The sequence below is a fragment of the Macrobrachium rosenbergii genome, chromosome 3, assembly GCF_040412425.1.
Source record: "Macrobrachium rosenbergii isolate ZJJX-2024 chromosome 3, ASM4041242v1, whole genome shotgun sequence".
NCBI classification, from domain to species: domain Eukaryota; kingdom Metazoa; phylum Arthropoda; class Malacostraca; order Decapoda; family Palaemonidae; genus Macrobrachium; species Macrobrachium rosenbergii.
Window position 1 is genome coordinate 40591477 of NC_089743.1, and position 19665 is coordinate 40611141.

Genomic DNA, 19665 nt, shown 5'->3' on the forward strand with positions numbered 1-19665 from the left:
CGCATTTAAGAACAATACAACAATGAAAAATGTACTTATCAAGAACTCCCCAGACAATACTAAAGGGTGTGTATATAAAATTCCGTGTAAGTCTTGTGACAACTTTTATATTGGCCAAACCGGGAAAGCACTGGAAAAAAGAATTGAACAGCATAAGAAATGTGTGAGATATGCACAAGAGAACAGTGGTATATTTGTACATGTTAGTGAGAACAATCATGCTATCAACTGGGAAGGGGCAAAAAAGATTGTATATTCTAATAATGCACTGAAAAGGAACATCATTGAATCTAGCTTTATAAAAGAAAGTTACAACCATAATATGAATATCAGTCAAGGGATGTATAAACTTGATCCTTTAATATCAAAAGAAATTTGTAAATTGTTTAAACTTTAAGGTAGGCAGTAGAGATGTATGAAAATAGGATTATCATATTTGTAAACACAGTACGAGGGTAGTAATGTTAATGAGTTTCCAAACTCCGCCTCCATGACACCTGCCAGGTGTGGATCTGAGGTGGGGTATGGTCTGTTTATCAGCAATGTCCCCTGAGAGTCTATTGTGGTTTTTAGCCAAATGAGTTTTAAAGGCCACTCCTACCTCGACACCGACCTGAGTGGGGATATGTAGGCTCTAACGGTTGTGTATGTTCGTCAGTACTGTTCTTGTAGTATATATATTTGTGACTTCTCACACTCTGTATCAGTCCTTCGTCAATGGCTTGAAATAAAGTCGAAACCGGTCAGGACCTACACCCCGTTTCTTATTTTTCACCTGTGGTAATGTGTGATAAATGAATCACGTGATAATAATCACAAAAGTGATATATAATCATATATATATATATATATATATATATATATATATATATATATATATATATATATATATATATGAATGAAATTTTATCACATCACCGTGATTCATATACAAGCATTAAGCTACAAACGTCCTTTAATATCCAGTTCGCTCTACCTCGGAAATAATATATTTTCATATATGTTACCGAAGGGGAATTTTTTTTTTTTTAGTTGATAATAAGTTCGTCGTCCCGTGGGCTCGAACCAACGAAGGACAAGAACTCAGGACTACAGTGACGCCTTAACCCACAAGGCCAACAAGTTGGCCTTGTGGTTAAGGCGTCACTGTAGTCCTGATGCAATAATGAAAAACATCAAAAAATGTATGTCGGCGAAGAAATTGAAACTTAATGAAGACAAAACTCAGTGTATGCTATTTGGATCTGACAGTGCACTACGAAAATATGAACACTTAAAAAGAATAACTATTGGTTTGTCAACAATAAATATTGCAGCAGCAGTGAGGAACTTAGGAGTATTTGTTGATAATAAATTGTCGATGAAGAACCATATATTACATATTACGAAAACCTGTAACTGTTATATTAGAAACATTGCATTTATTAGAAAATACCTAAACGAAGATACTCTGAAAACTGCAATTTGCAACCAAATACTTTCGAGGCTTGACTACCGCAACGTTATATACTACGGTCTCCCTAACGACCTACTAAGAAAATTGCAAGGAGTGCAAAATAGAGCCGCTAGGTTAATAAGAGGACTACGTTCCCGTGATAGAATAACCCCAGCACTAATTGAGCTACAATGGCTCCCAGTAAAAGCTAGAACAGAATATAAAATACCGCTTACAGTCTTTAAAGCACTAAAATATGATGAACCAACATATCTGAGAAACTGCTTAAGCTTCTTTAGACCCGAAATGAATATTGTAATCAGACCTGCAAGTGAAGCATATAAGCTATTTGAACCTAGAACAAATTGGAGGTCAGGCGAGACTATACAACAAAATACCGCCTGAAGTGAAGAGCACGCAAGAAGAATGCAAATTAAAAATGGAACTAAAGACTCTCCTATTCTTTAGGAGCTACGATACTGACGAGAAACACTGAAAGACAATTATAGAATATATAAGAAGCACCTTATTTTGAAAACGTACATTGGCCCGCCGGAGAGGGAATTATCCCTGTGGAGGGCTGTACATAAAACCAAACAAAGTGAAAGAAACAGTTTGTCAAAACCAAAGCCTCAATCTGCCAAACCTCATCACACTAATATCTTAACTATTTCCTTTTGAATAAAAGGTCTCTTTTCGCATTGTTACTATATATTCCTTTCATTTCATTTCAGTGCTTTCTTATCCCAACAGATCCAACCCCAAATGCATAAATAATTAAGAGAAAATCATTCTTTTGCTTCATAATTCTAAAGGATGCAATGAATTCGTGCCACACATTTCATATATTTTCTTTTTCATTAATCTTAGCTAATGGAAGCAAAATTAACACACGAACTTGTTTCCTGTTTCTGAGAAAGGAAAATGATCAAATATCAATATTATCAATTTAGGGAATTGTCCTTCTGGTTTCAATTCCCAGTTATCTTACAAATCTGATGTGCATTAATCTGCGCGTTAGGTATTGCTAGGGTTATAGAGCATTTTCAACAAACCTGTAAGGATTTCTGAAAACAGAACATACTGATGCATTACTGTCGGCGCTCCTAAACGTTCCGTGGCTTCATATCAGTGATTTTAGAATGAGATTACTACGACAAATCTCGTTGTGTTACTGAATAAGATGACGTTCAGCAAGAAAATAATCTGCACCCTTTATCTGCTTATAAGTTCTCTCTTTCTCTTTCCCTATATACTATGTCGTTTTAGTTTTCTGTATAAGAAAACTATTGTGCCGGCTTTGTCCGTCCTTCCTCACTTTATTCTGTCTGCACTTTTTCCTGTCCGCACTTCTGTCCGCCCTCAGATCTTAAGAACTACTGAGGCTAGCAAATTGGTATGCTGATCATCCACCCTCCAATCATCAAATATACCAAATTGCAGCCCTCTAGCCTAAGTAGTTTTTATTTTATTTAAGGTTAAAGCTAGCCATAATCGTGCTTCTGGCAATGATATAGGATAGGCCACCATCGGGCCGTGGTTAAAGTTTCAAGGGCCTCGGCTCATACAGCATTATACCGAGTCCACCGAGAAATAGACCTGTTTTCTGAGGCCTTGATTATACGCAGTAGCTGCTGTACAGAAAACTCGATTGCGCCGAAGAAACTTCGGCGCAATTTTTACTTGTTTACAAGTCATTTCTCATTCCAGTAAGACTTTGGATAGGCTTCGCCCAGCTTTCCCTGCCCAAGGTCTCGTTAATGGCATCATCCTCTGCACAGAAATGTCTTCATTTTCCAGCATAAAAGAGCCAAGTTTCCTCGCCTCTTCTTACCTGAAACGACCTGGAAATATATTTCATTATCATATTCCATTATTCCAGGATCTGGGTGAGTACAGCTTTCTTGAAAGTTAGTTGATTCTTTCTTTGAAGAAAATATGTTTCTTGTGATTCTGCGCTTTGTAATTTCATTGCCGTTGTGAGGAATCTCTAAGCATATAAACATGCTAGAAAAACACTTCTAGTTAAGTGCTTCAAGTCCATAATTCGAGGAGCACAGTACTGTATGAATCTCAATGATCCTGCGCATATATATATATATATATATATATATATATATATATATATATATATATATATATATATATATATATATATATATATATATATGTAATTCTAATAGCCACAATGCCCTCTTAACTTCGCTAATTCTTCGCGCTTTTTTGGATATGCTTGTAACTACGAAGCCGATATCCAAAGGGAAGAAATTGAAGAGCCTGTGACGGCCGGCCGCAGGAAGCGAACCCGAGTTACCTTAATCACAAGGAGGTATTAGAATTACATATGTGTCTGGTAAAAGTGACCAGTAGATTCTGCATATATATTTCAGCCTAAAAAACAATAAAAGCGATTGCCCACTTGGCTACGATGGTGAGGATGGGTCTATTCCAGCTCTAATAAATATATCTGAAAACGACAGGTATATATATGTACGAGAGGTGATAGACTTTTATCCTTCTCGTAGCCAGGTCGGCAACGTTACCTCCTTGTGATTAAGGTAACTCGGGTTCGCTTCCTGCGGCCGGCCGTCACAGGCTCTTCAATTTCTTCCCTTTGGATATCGGCTTCGTAGTTACAAGCATATCCAAAAAAGCGCGAAGAATTAGCGAAGTTAAGAGGGCATTGTGGCTATTAGAATTACATATGTGTCTGGTAAAAGTGACCAGTAGATTCTGCATATATATATATATATATATATATATATATATATATATATATATATATATATATATATATATATGTGTGTGTGTGTGTGTATATATGTGTGTGTTCGCACGGTAGCAGGTGTGTCCTTTCAGCTCGATCTAGAAGCTCTTACACCACCGTGTGAATTGCCAAAATACATGCAATAATTTGTCAATTTAACCTTGAAACGACTTTTTTTTTTATCCCTGCTTCATTCATTTCCATCTCTCTTAACTAACGAAAAGGAAACATTTAAATGAAACAAGTTCTGAAGGAGAGAGACATCTGCTGAATATAAATCTAAACTCAAAACTATATACCGTATAATATTCATCGTAAAAGCCGTTACGAAACGGACACTAATCGTTAGAATTCAACCCTCACATTCGTCAGTCACCCAGCAGTAGATTAGGGCGTGGCCCAGTGCCACCCAGAATGTGATTAGCCCATTGCTTGTCCATTGGCCTATTTTGGGCAAAGCAAAGGCGGTTGCCTTAATACCGTATGGACGTTCTGCATTCGAGCAGCTCGTTAACTATGAAACTCAGATGTTCTTGGAATAAATTTCTCAGGAGTGCGTTGAATGCATTCTATATTTATTCGTGACACCATTCCGCTGGTATAGAGGTTAGTGTTGTGCGTGCGACTCAGATGTCGCGGGTTCGCGTCTCCGCCAGGGCGATGAAAAGTCACTGACTCCTCATCATGATTAGTTACTGCTTCGGCGTGGGGTCTGCGGTGGGAGGTTGAAACCAACATTCTTTGGAAGCTTGAATTTCAAGTCGATGGTCCCTGTGTTCTTCTTCCATGTGAATAGGTTGCATCTCCTGAAATAATAATAATAAGAATACGTTCTGTCAGTTTGAAGGATATTTCGGGTTATTACGTTTCCAAATATAGCCATCAAGTAACTCGAGTTATTGCCATTGAAGCTAGGGCTGCTCTTTCATAATTCTTTTGATAATATTCTACCATCAAATGTCTATTTGCCGTTAAATATATATTGTTTTCACAACCACCATCTGGTTTTCATAAGTACATGTTCAGTATCATAAAACTACTTTATTTCTTAATTAAATTAACAAAGTACAGTAGTATGTTCCTTTCCTTCGGTGAACTGATATGACTGGTAAAATACAAACCATATTTGGTTATCAGTGCCAGAAAAAAAAGTAAAATATGCTCAGAAGTTTCTTCAGCGCAATCAAGTTTTCTGTACATCGTACAATCAAGGCCACCGAAAATAGATCTATCTTTCGGTGGTCTCTGTATAATGCTGTATGAGTCGTGGCCCATGAAACTTTAACCACGAGCCGGTGGTGGCCTTGCCTATATCGTTGCCAGAAGCATGATTAAGGCTAACTTTAACCTTAAATAAAATAAAAATTACTGAGGCTAGAGGGCTGCAATTTGGTATGTTTGATGATTGGAGGGTGGATGATCAACATATCAATTTGAAGCCTTCTTGCCTCATTAGTTTTTAAGATCTGAGGGCTGATAGAAAAAGTGCTGACAGAATAAAGTGCGGACAGACAGACAAGGCCGACACAATAGTTTCCCTTTACAGAAAAATAATCAAAACTGTACCATTTTTATGTAAATCAGGATGTAAAGACAACAGAGTTCTGGATCGACTAACTATCATACTTTGAGTTTTAAAGGGACTAAGCTTCATGTCCGAAAGCCTCTCTCTCTCTCTCTCTCTCTCTCTCTCTCTCTCTCTCTCTCTCTCTCTCTCTCTCTCTCTCTCTCACACACACACACACACACACACACACATATATATATATATATATATATATATATATATATATATATATATATATATATATATATATATATATATATATATATATATATATATATAGAAGAAATCATGCAGGGGAAACAGACCCGACAAACATCTCAGGTTGAAGAGGTAAAGGCACGCATGTCTCTTACAAGAACAAGTTTATTCAGCCAACGTTTCACATCACATGATGCATCCTCAAGGCTGGAAATTACAGACAATAAATACTTAAAATGTCACTTCCACAATGGGAAAAGCTTCTTTAAAAATTTTTAAAAATTTACAACTACAAAAAATTAAAACAAGAACTTGAAAGGAACACCTACCAAGGCAAGAGCTAAAAAGTGACTAGAAAGACAGGAGGAAATAAACAAATGAAAGAAACCTATAACGAACGTGGAGAGTAAACAAACAGGCAGTTATGCTATAAACAGTTGTCTGGACGACGATTGGGTGTTTAGTGTTGGTACATTAGTTTTTATGAAAAGCGACTTCAACACCATCAACTCGTCGTCCTTACGGGCAGATCAATAATTTTAAAATCATTAATATTCAAGCGGGTACCACAAATCTTGGAATGATTCCGAACATTGGATAATTCGGGATTGGACAATGTGCAACCCGTCCTGAAGCTGACACCTTGGTGGGGAGCAGAAACGGACCTTGAGAAGCCTCCTAGTACATCCAACGTAGGTTCCCAGACTACATCTGGGACAGGTATATTTATAGATAATGTTGGATGTCAAGGAAGGACTCAGTCTGTCCTTCACTCTGAAAAAGAACGGATATTTAGAGGGTTTCGTGGAATCAACTTCAGATTTACAGCTGGCAATTCATGATGAATTAAATTCATACATTTCTTTTTAAAACTTTTGTCATGAAGGAAGGGAACTTAGCATAAATACATAATTTGGGAACAGTATATGTAGGAATAGGTTGTTCCATTTTTGCAGTTAAGAGCTTATTAAGTACTCGATGGAAATAGTGGGATGGAAAACAATTGCTGCGAAAAAATTAGCCAAGAACTCTACTTCTTTATGAAAGGCTGTCCAGCTGGAAGTAAGAGAATACGCCCTGTGGAGGAGGGTAGAAAGAGAATTCAACTTAAAATTGAAATTACATGAACTATAAAAATTGGTGCCCAAACCTGTAAAGTATTTTTCTGTGAATGCTGGTTTGAAACCCATTATTTTCCCTGGTGATGCGTAAGTCAAGAAATGATAAGGAGTTACGAGTTTCTTTCTCAACTGTAAACCTAATATTGGGATGTTGGGCATTAATGAATTCTAAAAGGAGTCTGCATTAAAATCGCGCTTAAACAGGGCAAAGTGTCGTCCACATATCTTTTGTAAAATAAAGGGTGGAAACTAAGGGGACAATTGTCAAATACTGTCTCCTCCAGGAGTTCATAAAATATTGGCGAAGGTAGGACCTAAAGGGCTTCCCATTGCCATCCCCTCACCTGTCTGAAACAAGAATCATTAAAAATAAAGACCGTGTCCCACACGGCCAATTCTAAAAGTTGTTTAAATAAGGTTCTGTTAAAACCGTTAAAAAGAGAATCGGGAAATGGAAAAACTTTGGTCCAATTGATCTCTTTTTTAACGGTTTTAACAGAACCTTATTTAAACAACTTTTAGAATTGGCCGTGCAGGGACACGGTCTTTATTTTTAATGATTCTTGTTTCAGACAGGTGGAGGGGATGGCAATGGGAAGCCCTTTAGGTCCTACCTTCGCCAATATTTTTATGAACTCCTGAGGAGACAGTATTTGACAATTGTCCCCTTAGTTTCCACCCTTTATTTTACAAAAGATATGTGGACGACACCTTTGCCCTGTTTAAGCGATTTTAATGCAGACTCCTTTTTTAGAATTCATTAATGCCCAACATCCCAATATTAGGTTTACAGTTGAGAAAGAAACTCGTAACTCCTTATCATTTCTTGACTTACGCATCACCAGGGAAAATAATGGGTTTCAAACCAGCATTCACAGAAAAAATACTTTTACAGGTTTGGGCACCAATTTTTATAGTTCATGTAATTTCAATTTTAAGTTGAATTCTCTTTCTACCTCCTCCACAGGGCGTATTCTCTTACTTCCAGCTGGACAGCCTTTCATAAAGAAGTAGAGTTCTTGGCTAATTTTTTTCGCAGCAATTGTTTTCCATCCCACTATTTCCATCGAGTACTTAATAAGCTCTTAACTGCAAAAATGGAACAACCTATTCCCACATATACCGTTCCCAAATTATGTATTTATGCTAAGTTCCCTTTCCTTCATGACAAAAGTTTTAAAAAGAAATGTATGAATTTAATTCATCATGAATTGCCAGCTGTAAATCTGAAGTTGATTCCACGAAACCTCTAAATATCCGTTCTTTTTCAGAGTGAAGGACAGACTGAGTCCTTCCTTGACATCCAACATTATCTATAAATATACCTGTCCCAGATGTAGTCTGGGAACCTACGTGGATGTACTAGAGGCTTCTCAAGGTCCGTTTCTGCTCCCACCAAGGTGTCAGCTTCAGGACGGGTTGCACATTGTCCAATCCTGAATTATCCAATGTTCGGAATCATTCCAAGATTTGTGGTACCCGCTGGATATTAATGATTTTAAAATTATTGATCTGCCCGTAAGGACGACGAGTTGATGGTGTTGGAGTCGCTTTTCATAAAAACTAATGTACCAACACTAAACACCCAATCGTCGTCCAGACAACTGTTTATAGCATAACTGCCTGTTTGTTTACTCTCCACGTTCGTTATAGGTTTCTTTCGTTTGTTTATTTCCTCCTGTCTTTCTAGTCACTTTTAGCTCTTGCCTTGGTAGGTGTTCCTTTCAAGTTCTTGTTTTAATTTTTTTGTAGTTGTAAATTTTTAAAAATTTTTAAAGAAGCTTTTCCCATTGTGGAAGTGACATTTTAAGTATTTATTGTCTGTAATTTCCAGCCTTGAGGATGCATCATGTGATGTGAAACGTTGGCCGAATAAACTTGTTCTTTGTAAGAGACATGCGTGCCTTTACCTCTTCAACCTGAGATATATATATATATATATATATATATATATATATATATATATATATATATATATATATATATATATATATATATGTGTGTGTGTGTGTGTGTGTGTGTATAGTGTATATATACATATATGTGTATATAGTATATATATACATATATACACATATATATGTATATATATATATATATATATATATATATATATATATATATATATATATATATATATATATATATATATATATATATATATATATATATATACTGTATATATATATATATATATATACACACACAAAATATACCAGTAAACTTTTACCTGATACGTATTTCAGTGTAATAACGACACTAACCAAAACTTCACGAATTCTTAAAAAAAAAAAAAAAACGACGGAGACTGACCATTCATGCATGCTCGCGCAAAGCATCGCGATAGCACTCGACGTGTCAGGCACTGAGGAGGCAAAATTTATGAGGTCGCATCTGGTGTTTCAATAGGCCCACTGAGCTTCGAGGCTTAACAAGTAATGCGGTCAGTATCTCACAATCTTCTGAGGTGCATTAGTGGATCGGTGCACATGAGTGACTTTATTTTCAAGTGTTAGAACTTTCTTTGCAAGTGTTAGAACTTTCGAGTTCGTTTGCTTTATAAAGGTACGCTTACGGATAAGACAGTTTTTGTACTGTGCATTTGTGTGGGTTATCAGGGCGAAATATATAGATTAATGACGTAAAACTTGCAATAAAAGGAGTTGTTCTATAAGCACTCCAAAATTTCCAATTAAGTTGAGGTCTTTCAGTTCCCCAAATGACGGTCCAGGTTGTCCATTCTTTACTGACGTATAAGGCTGATTCACATTATAACATCACGTCACCGACACATCACGTCACGTCAAAGTACGTGAGAATTTCTTACATGCAATCAGATGGACTTGTTCACACCATCACGTCACGTCACCATCAAGCACACGGCATCCACCGTAACTGTGAGTCACTGAGGTTGGACACGAACTGAACGGGATTGTGATGGATAGTGTGAATACAAGGCACAGCTGATGGGACGGTGACGTGTTGGTGATGTGATGGTTTAATGTAAATCAGCCTTAAAGGGCTCATTTTTTCAAGCATTTGACTACAGATAGCCAAAACAATATTTTACTTTCCAACGAAACAAAATCTTAAAGAAACTGTCTGTTTACCAGGGAGCAGGAGGACCAGAGCGCTGATCATGAACCACGAAGAAGTCGGCTTTCAGCTTCGTCAAGTTCTGGAAAAGGAAGAGTTGTTGGCCCTTGCTGATAGAATCAAGGACAACTACCCCTATTGCCTACAAGTATGAGGTGGATCCTTTTTATGATTTTTTTTTCAGAGTCTTCACATTGAATTGAGGTTCTCAGTCAGTTGAAATGTTGGTCAGTCATTCATTTCCCTAACTTTTTTTTCCTCGCAGGAGTCAGGTATGTCCAGGAGTTTGCAATTCCGGCCGATTTCCTAATTTGACTATTTTTCTGTAGATTCTGATCAAAAGCAGACTCTTCTTGCGTGTTCGATATCTCTGTGAATAAATAGCATAGCAAATGTCACGCAACTGCTTTGATATTATTATTATTATTATTATTATTATTATTATTATTATTATTATTATTATTATTATTATTATTATTATTATTATTATTATTATTATTAATAGAAGAGGAACCCTATTCATATGGAACAAGCCGACAGGGGCCGTTGACTTGAAATTCAAGTTTCTAAAAAATATGGTGTTAATTAAAAATAAGTAACAGAAGGTAATCGGAAATAAAGAAAGAAGGGGTCACTTATTAAAACAGGGGGGAAAATGAATTAACAAGCTAATAAATGAATCAGTAATAATGTTAGTAAATTATTAAAATACACGGAGAATTGCTATAGGGTAGTAATGCATTGCAACTTCGCTTGAACTTTTGAAGCTCCAGTTGGACGAGAGTACAAAGAAACATTTCTGCAATGTGGCTTGCCACTTGGAACGCCATGTTATCAATATCAGCAAGAATAAATATTGCTGTGAAAAGACTCTAAACTCATAAAAGTATTCATCGGCAGACGTACAACACTTTGCTACTGACCGCCAAGGGACTGAATGCTTGCTTCCAGTACGAGATCTACGTGCTGGAAAATTACCAGGACTCTCACGTCATCATTTGGAGGTCACTGACCGAAGTAAGAGCTAAAATATATTTTTGTATGATAAATTACCATTAACGCTGGGAGCATTTATCCTTGCCCATACCTTTCGCAGCATTCGCTGGGGCTGACAAACCCATTTTTGGAAAATTCTACCTTATTTTGAATCCTCAAATAACTAAATTTAACGAAAACTTATTCTTTACGGGTAGCTTAAGAAAAAACAAAAATTCCGAATACTTTAAACTGACTTTAAATTCTCAATCTCTTATACAAACAAAATTCTGAAACATCTTCAAAAGACGGGAAAAAACGGGGTGCTATATTTAGAGTTAAATATTGACATATATGCAATGGTAATTTTTTATATTTTAATATTTTAAATTTAAATTTTTTTTTTTTTTTTTTTATACTTCGTAATATGCAATCATAGTTTTCAGTGAGGGTCATAAGTAAACAAGCTTTATAGCCAACATTATTTTACTTGCTAGCTGTTTTTCGCAATCCACACAGTGCTGCTCACACTTGTGGCACCTGAAGTGTGACTTCCTCTCTTTCGCTGCCACACTTACACACTTCTTGCAGCGCTGCGCTGGACACTGACTCGCTGCAGGCACTGGTGTAGCGCCCACGTGTGTGGGCCTACACACACCTACAGTCAAAATCTCCTTTATCCCACGATGACTAACCCGCGAGAGAAACCATGCGGTCGAGAGAAACGCAACTTCTCTCGCACGTCTTTTGTACATATATCTCCATTGTCATTATTGTTACGATTATGTTTTATTATCATTGTATGCCAGCTTTCCAACTATACCTGTATGATCTTCAGTCAAATGTTCTGTATCCGTTCGTAGGTATATCTCTGTCTGTGAACAAACACAGATGCTTGAATTTAATTCCTTTCTCGACCTGTCAGAGATCGGGAGCTACATTGTGGCTCGCACGAGCTACAGACCTGTGTGAAAGTTTTGTAAATTAATCGGTAATCTATAGTCTCAGTATCTAACTCGTACCTCGCCTCACACTAGCTTTCTCCATTGAGTAGTAGCACTGGCTGGGGAAGTTGCTGGCAGACAATGACGTTGAGTTTCCTCAGGGATATTGGTACGGTGGGGATGCTTATTAGCCTCCGCTGTGCCCATGGCTTGTTGAATTCCCGTGCTACCATCTTTTGAAGGAAACGTTTCAGAATTTTGATTTTAGAAGAGAATGAGCACTTGATTTAAAGTCAATTTGAAATATCTGGAATTTTTGTCTTTTTCTTAAGCTACCCCCTAAAGAATAAAGTTTTCCCTCAATTGAGTTATTTTGGGATTCAAGCAAAAGTACGAAGGTTAATTTTGCTTTGTATGGCATTGCATTCAATGAAGGCTGATTAAAAATGTGTAGTTTCAGTTTTCCAAAAATGGGTATTTCATGACTTTGCCTCGCATTCTTTTCATGTTATCTTTATGTATCACCCAGGAGTTAATCCACCACCATTGACCATGCAACAAACGGCACAAAATGGCCATCCTCTAGTCATTCTGGAACATGAGTATCTGGCACACATCTGATCATAGGGATCAACACCACCTTTGGTTGAATGATAGAATCCAGTCATTTCTGGCTTGCCTGTCTCCTCAAGGGTTGGCTCTGTGTGCGTAGATGAGAGCACCAACATTACCTTCTTTTTCTTGGAAATGACAGGTAAATAAGACACCAGAGTTAAGTTATTCGCCAGCAGAAAAGCACTTGATCCCAATTCACAGGTGGTTTTGTCTTTCATCTGGGCTGGCACCTTCTTCTTGCTAGCTCTCACAGTCCCCACAAAGGACATGCCACAGGTCTCTTGAAGGTCAGTTGCGAGGGCCACTGAAGTGAACCAGTTATCTGTCATGACGTTTCTGTTTGTATGTCTGTCGGGTGCAGTGAGGATCTTGATATCATAGTGGTTGAGGCTTAAGCCATCTTGGGGCCTTGTCTTTTCCTTCCCCAAATAAGGGACAGCACCCAACATATACTTTGATTCATTTTCACATATAAGAACCATCTTGATATTGCACTTGGTATGTTTATTTGAGGTAGACATTCAGAATGGACACCAGCCTCAAATTCCTAGTAGGTGTTCATCTACCATGAGGTGCCCACTTGGTGTGCATAACTTCTTACAATTTTCAGTGAAAATATCCCAATATTGTCCTTACTGGGGAAAACTTGTCTTGATTCCTCCTCTCTTCCCTTGTGGTAGGATCATCAAACGGCAGATAGTTCTTCAGGAACAAACCGAAACCAAGACATGGCTGCCCAGTACAGTGGTGCACCAGAGTCTATGGCCAACATTTCTGAGATTGACAAGTGGTTATCCCTCTGGCAGCCACTATTAGTTAGCCACTAATATCAGAATACCCAGAAAAGCCAACAATTACACTCATTCCGTTGGGGGTCATACACCCACTGTTACATTAGTATGAGAGACCCAAATTAGAATTATAAAAAGACTAATGGATATAGTTCTTCGTTGGAAGAGTCGGTAGAGTTCTCGGCTAGCACTCTGCTAGGCCCGAGTGCAAGTCTCCGGCTGGCCAATAAAAAATTAGAGGAATTTATTTCTGGCTATAGAAATTCATTTCTCGGTATAATGTGGTTCGGATTCCACAATAAGCTGTAGGTCCCGTTGCTAGGTAACCAATTGATTCTTAGCCAGGTAAAATAAGTCTAATAATCGGGCCAGCCCTTGGAGAGCTGTTAATCAGCTCAGTGGTCTGGTTAAACTAAGGTATACTTAACTTATTGAAGAGAAACACAACCTTCCCCAACACCAGCTAGATACAGACTGAGTATATTCAGGTGGCCAGCCACATATAAGCACAAGCATGTTGCCGCATGAAAATGAGTGGCGTCGGGTATGGTAAGCCCGGCAAATACTCCTATAGGGTTAAGGACTATAGGATTTGAAGTAAAGGCGGAGAAAGTGCAGGGAAGAAATATGTAGGACTGTCTAACTTCCACTTATAATTTTTCAGCAGTGCAATGGAGGTCTTTGAATAACTATAAGTGAATAAGCTGTTGCTTTCATCTTTCTGGTCTTCCAAGACAAGTGATAATTGTATAATCGGGACACAGAAAGATGACCTCTAAAAATATACCCAAGGTCCTTCTTGTATGATTGTGTGCAATGTGAGGGATTTAGAACGGAGAATGTGTAAAATATTTGCTATATTAACTTTTCACTTTGACGCTTTTTATACTTACAAACATTAAACTACAAATGTCGTTTAACATCAAATCCACTTAATCTTGCAATACACACCGAAAAGAACTTAAAGTGATAAGTCCACCTGGTGAAGGATCGATTCCCTTCGGTGTTTATTCCGAGGCTGAGTGAATTTGATATTAAACGACATAGGTGGGTTAATGTTTACTATATGTTTGTGATACATTATATCGCACCTTATATTTGATTAGAAGTGGAAGAGGAAACTTTTCTTAGAAGGGTTTGAACATATACAAACTGGGTAGAAGAAAAAAAAGGTCGGCGTATAGATAGCTGAAGCTTCCCTCAGTCTACTTATCATTCTGGGCTCTAATTAAACCTAAGAGAGCAAATTTTCTTTCACATCAACATTGCTCAAAATGCAATACAAGATTTGGTGAATATTACCAGAGAGCTATATATATGACAAGTTCTTTGGTCACTTGCCTTCACTGATTTATATTTCTTTTATTTACAGTGGAAGAACATGAGCATATATTGTAGAGAAGAAGATGTTCCTCTTCTCATCAAGGTGATGAATAGTAGTCATTTCTTAAATATAGTTGAAGAAGTGCCTGTCCTTTTCCTTGCAAAGTACCAAGAAGATCCAGTGTTCCATAGGCTTCAGGAGATTTTTGAGAAGCCCCTCGTGAAAATGTCTTTTTTCTGTTACGCCTATGCCACTCGACAAGAAAGTCCTTTGAGGTAGGTACTTCGTGGAATGCCTCTTACTTTTAGTTATTGCTGTTCTAAGTAGCTTAGAAAACTGACTTTGTCACATTGGTAGAATAAACAATTTCTTTCCCTGTGAGAAATTTACAGTCATGACAGTCAAGGGAAAGCTATAATTATGGAGTGGATATTCAGTTGACCACCTAAATTACATTGTAAACTGTATCACCCTTAGTGGCCCCTTTACCAAACAGGTAACATTTTTGATGGTTATTTCTCACACAAACAAATGTGACCAACTTCAGGTTGGTGAAAAGACCTCATGGTGTGTGCATAAAACTTGTGCCTCTGTTGCAAGTGACACATAGGAACTTACAAATGAAAATAGACATGTTGCACGGTTGAGAGTATATAACACTGAGATAAGTTGCAGGAGTGCATTAGGAGGAATATAATTTATTACAAATGAAAAACTTGCAGTCTGAAATAATGTCCGAAGGTTGAATGTAGACTGAGATCTTAAAAGTTGTTGCGATCTGGTCATATGATGAGGGGTCGGATGAGTAGATGACACAGAAGAAAGTAAGACAATAACCAGTAGAAATGCCGAGGTACATAGATAAAAACAAGAAGTCCCATACCAGAGGAAAATTTAGATAGAAATTACCCAAGACAGAAAAGTGTGAAGAGCACACTTTTCGCAGCTAACTTAATAAAAGAAAAATCAGGAGTGCTAATTTGGTGTGTTGATGAACATTTTAATCTCACGACACAGACCAGACAGAAAACAAGTCACATAATATTCAGAATGTATTAATTCGGAAGTTAAACAAACAAACAAACAAAGCAGAGAAAAACCTTTTTAAGATGTCATTGATAACTACTGGAACATTTTTCTAATCTTTCTCTATTTTTGAATAGGTGTCCAGCAGGTATGAGGGTCCAGAGACTGGGGAGGGCAGGCATCCAAAAACTACTGGAAAGTAACCAGTACTGGAAAAAGACTTCTGGAGACCTTGTTCACAGCCTGGCAGAAAACCTGCCGGCTCTAGGAATATTCTTAGATCCAGAAGTTGAGGACGAGTTGGTTATTGATTTCAACGCCATTAGTTTTGCAGAGCCAGAGGAAGTCCCCATAGCGCATGCCTTCACAAGCCCTTATGGTTATGTGGGTTCGTTGCATACTGATGTCCAGTACCGAAAGCGTGGGCTGGGAAGTCTTCTGGTCTCGTTGATAGGTCGGCTCCTCATGGCCAAAGGATGGTGTATTCCTTATAGTATTGTATATGAGAGGAATGAAGACTCTAACAGAATGTTCGAGAAGCTGCCAGGCTGGAAGAAAACCCACTGTGTGATCAGGATACTCCCTGGTCAATGAGGTGTGCTTTTGTCAGTCAAGATCCCTTGCATGGTTGGTGTCTATGTAATTCAACCCTCATGTTTACACAAGAATCATGACTTGTTTTGATTTTAAGCCTACTATTATAATTTGAGCTGTTATCTGATGGCGCTGGAACTTCATAGTTTCCTCTATACTATAAAAACATAGTAATAATAAATATATTGTCCATTCTGTATAAGTAGTGAATTATTAGATTTCCTCTTTATTGTCGTAATTTTTTCCTGCATCTCTGAAATCTCTTAGTAGCTTTTGATACACAGCATTTTGTCTATCTGTATTTCTGTCAGCTTTTCTCCCTGTCCCTTTCAAGCTTTCTCTTTTCATTCCCAGACAATCGATTTGTTGAATCCAGCCTGAAATATCTCTCTTCCTATGCTTAGACCAAGGCTTATCATCATCAAACGAAAACATTTCGACAGTCATTTTCTTCTTCTCTTCAAAGTCCACTTTTCGTTGTTCATGTTTCATCTTTTCATCTTTCATTTGTTGATTTCGTTTTCATCGCCATACTGTCGGAGCGTTGCTATCTGCGGAGTTATTCCTGAATGAATTAAAACAAAAGTTTCGCAGTTGATAGATTTCGCAGGATTTAATGATTTCGGCGAGTGGTCCGTCTTTGTTCCCACTGTGGTTTCACTGATCACGAACCAATGTTTTAGTTTAATTTGTTTCTTTACACAGTTTAAGCAATGCTTATGTATTCAGTCATGCAGAAATTAACGTTTCTTTCATACTTACTGTGATAATTTGTTTTAAATGTTACTGTTTATTTCTTCACACAGTTTGAGCAGTGCTTATGTATTCTTTATGTGTACTATGATAAAATCGAGAATTCCCAAACAGCAATCCATGACTCGGGGAATCGCATAAGTAACTGTTTTTCTCGAGAGAGATACTTGGCTATGATTGGGTGTTAATGTCATCAACATCATCGCTGATTGTCCCTTTTAGCTTTTACTATTTTACTTCGGTGGTAAGATGCCAAATGTCGCCTAATTACTTTCCAATCAATTTTTTGAGAGGGATCAGATGTCATTTATATTTTATGAACATATATGAAGAGAATGTAAAAATCTTTTTGGGGCTTTAAGGAACATCGGCGCTAACAATTTATTCATTATTTCATTTTGCATTTATTTAATCTGAATGGTAACAAGTTCACCTTCTTAAAATGTTTTGAATGAAAAGGCAATGTAGCTAATCTTAGCTGGAGGAGATCTCTATTTTATATTCCTTTTTCTATAGTCCAGAGTACCTTTTCGCATGACAAATACCACCAAAATAAACTAAAATATAAATTTATATATGTGCGTTTGTATTACAAGTGGATTTACAATGAGCAGAAAAGAAAAACATTTTCGCTGTTTTTGTCTTTACTCCAGAATCCTTGTTAAACGCGCGAATCTATGTAAACATCAGTTTCCATGGCAACCAGTCAGCACTAGGAGGTCCACCTGCTTTTACGGGTTGCTGTTTGGAAACTTCCTGAAATGACAAGACATGATAGTTTTGAATAGAAGGCTCTATCTATCATCCTTAAGAGATTTCATAATACTGCATATCTAATACATTTATTCATCACCAAATCTCTGTACATACCCTCTTCAGAAATCAAAATAGTGTATAATTTTATATATATACTAGCTGACCAACCCAGTGCTGCCTGGGATAACTCTGAATGACAACCATAAACTTTCTCTCTCTCTCTCTCTCTCTCTCTCTCCCTCTCTCTCTCTCTCTCTCTCTCTACTCTCTTTCTCTCATTTCCTCTCTCTCTCTCTCTGACTCTCTCTCTCTCTCTCTCTCTCTCTCTCTCTCTCTCTCTCTCTCTCTCTCTCTCTCTCTTTCTTCTCCCTAACAACCCCTCTACTCTCTCTCTCACTTCCTCTCCCTCTCACTCTCTCTCTGTCACCCCCTTCCCAAAACACACCCTCTTTGGTGACACTGAGATCTTACCCCTACAATATTCTTTTCCGGACAGTAGGTCATATGTACAGTGTGCCGAAGTTAGGTATGATAAATTCGTAAAGTCACTAAGCCTATGGGAATAACCAGCCCCGTTTCACGGGCAGAACCAGCCCCGTTTCAGGGAAGCCCTTCCCGACCCATGCCCTTTGGTGCTAGTGATGCCTTACTCCCACAGTGCTGATTTCTATCTAGATAGTAAGTCATATGTATACCAAGTTTGGCTGAAATTGCTCAATGCATTTCAGAGTTACTGTGGCACACACACATATCCATTTATATATATATATATTATATATATATATATATATATATATATATATATATATATATATATATATATATATATATATATATATATATATATATATATATATATATATATATAACAAAATCCCAATACATATTTAACTTCATACCGAATCAATATATCTGAAGAATTGCTTAACCCAGGGGGAATGAATATTCACATTCGTTGTAATTTATTTCTGAGTTAAAGTGAGCTCTTCGTTGGATGAGTCGGTAGAGCTGCGGACTGTCACTCAATGGGCCGGAGTTCAATTCCCCGGCCGGCTGATGAAGAGTTAGAGGAATTTATTTCTGGTGATAGAAATTCATTTCTCGCTATAATGTGGTTCGGATTCCACAATAAGCCGTAGGTCCCATTGCTAAGTAACCAATTGGCTCTTAGCCACGTAAAATAAGTCTAATCCTTCGGGCCAGCCCTAGGAGAAAAAAATGATGTGTCTAAAAGCAACAAATATTCTTATGAATGCGTGGTCTTTCTCTGCCCGCACCTTCAAAAAGTAGAAGTGGATGTTTGAGGAGGGTACTTGATAACATAAGAAAATACTAAAATAAAATAAAATAAAAAAAAATTATTTAAAATTATACAACATTAGACAAGACAGAAACTACAGTTCTCTGCCTATAAACAACCAGAAACTCATGGCGAATGACCAAATGAAGTTAAAGAAAAGCAACGAAGTAATTCTGACTTCTGACATACTTTTATTACTCGATTATTTTGATCTAATTCTCCCTTTCTCTTTGAAGCCGAGAACTTAAAATCTCGTATATCACGAAGCTGTCTCGTCAAGCAGTTCTAAATCACTGTATAAAAGGAAACTGCCTTTTAAATAGAGCAGTTATCTGGTAGGTAGAGAGAGAGAGAGAGAGAGACTTTGTATAAGCAAGTCTCAATACGTTGATTGTTAAGGAAC

The 19665-nt window shown here is 37.4% G+C and overlaps 1 protein-coding gene across 2 annotated transcripts; it reads left to right on the top strand.

The window, feature by feature from the left end:
* The first annotated feature begins 9410 nt into the window (after positions 1–9410).
* Positions 9411–17834, top strand: LOC136854560 (uncharacterized). 2 transcript variants are annotated; one of them, XM_067130920.1, is made up of 5 exons: positions 9411–9531; positions 10202–10332; positions 11085–11201; positions 14882–15108; positions 15997–17834. In XM_067130920.1, exons 2-5 carry the CDS (start codon positions 10228–10230, stop codon positions 16451–16453), a joined length of 906 nt encoding a protein of 301 aa, XP_066987021.1. In that variant the 5' UTR covers positions 9411–9531; positions 10202–10227; the 3' UTR covers positions 16454–17834. The 2 variants fall into 2 exon arrangements, with proteins under 2 accessions (XP_066987021.1, XP_066987013.1); XM_067130912.1 differs by having other exon boundaries at positions 9493–9653.
* The last annotated feature ends 1831 nt before the right edge of the window (positions 17835–19665 follow it).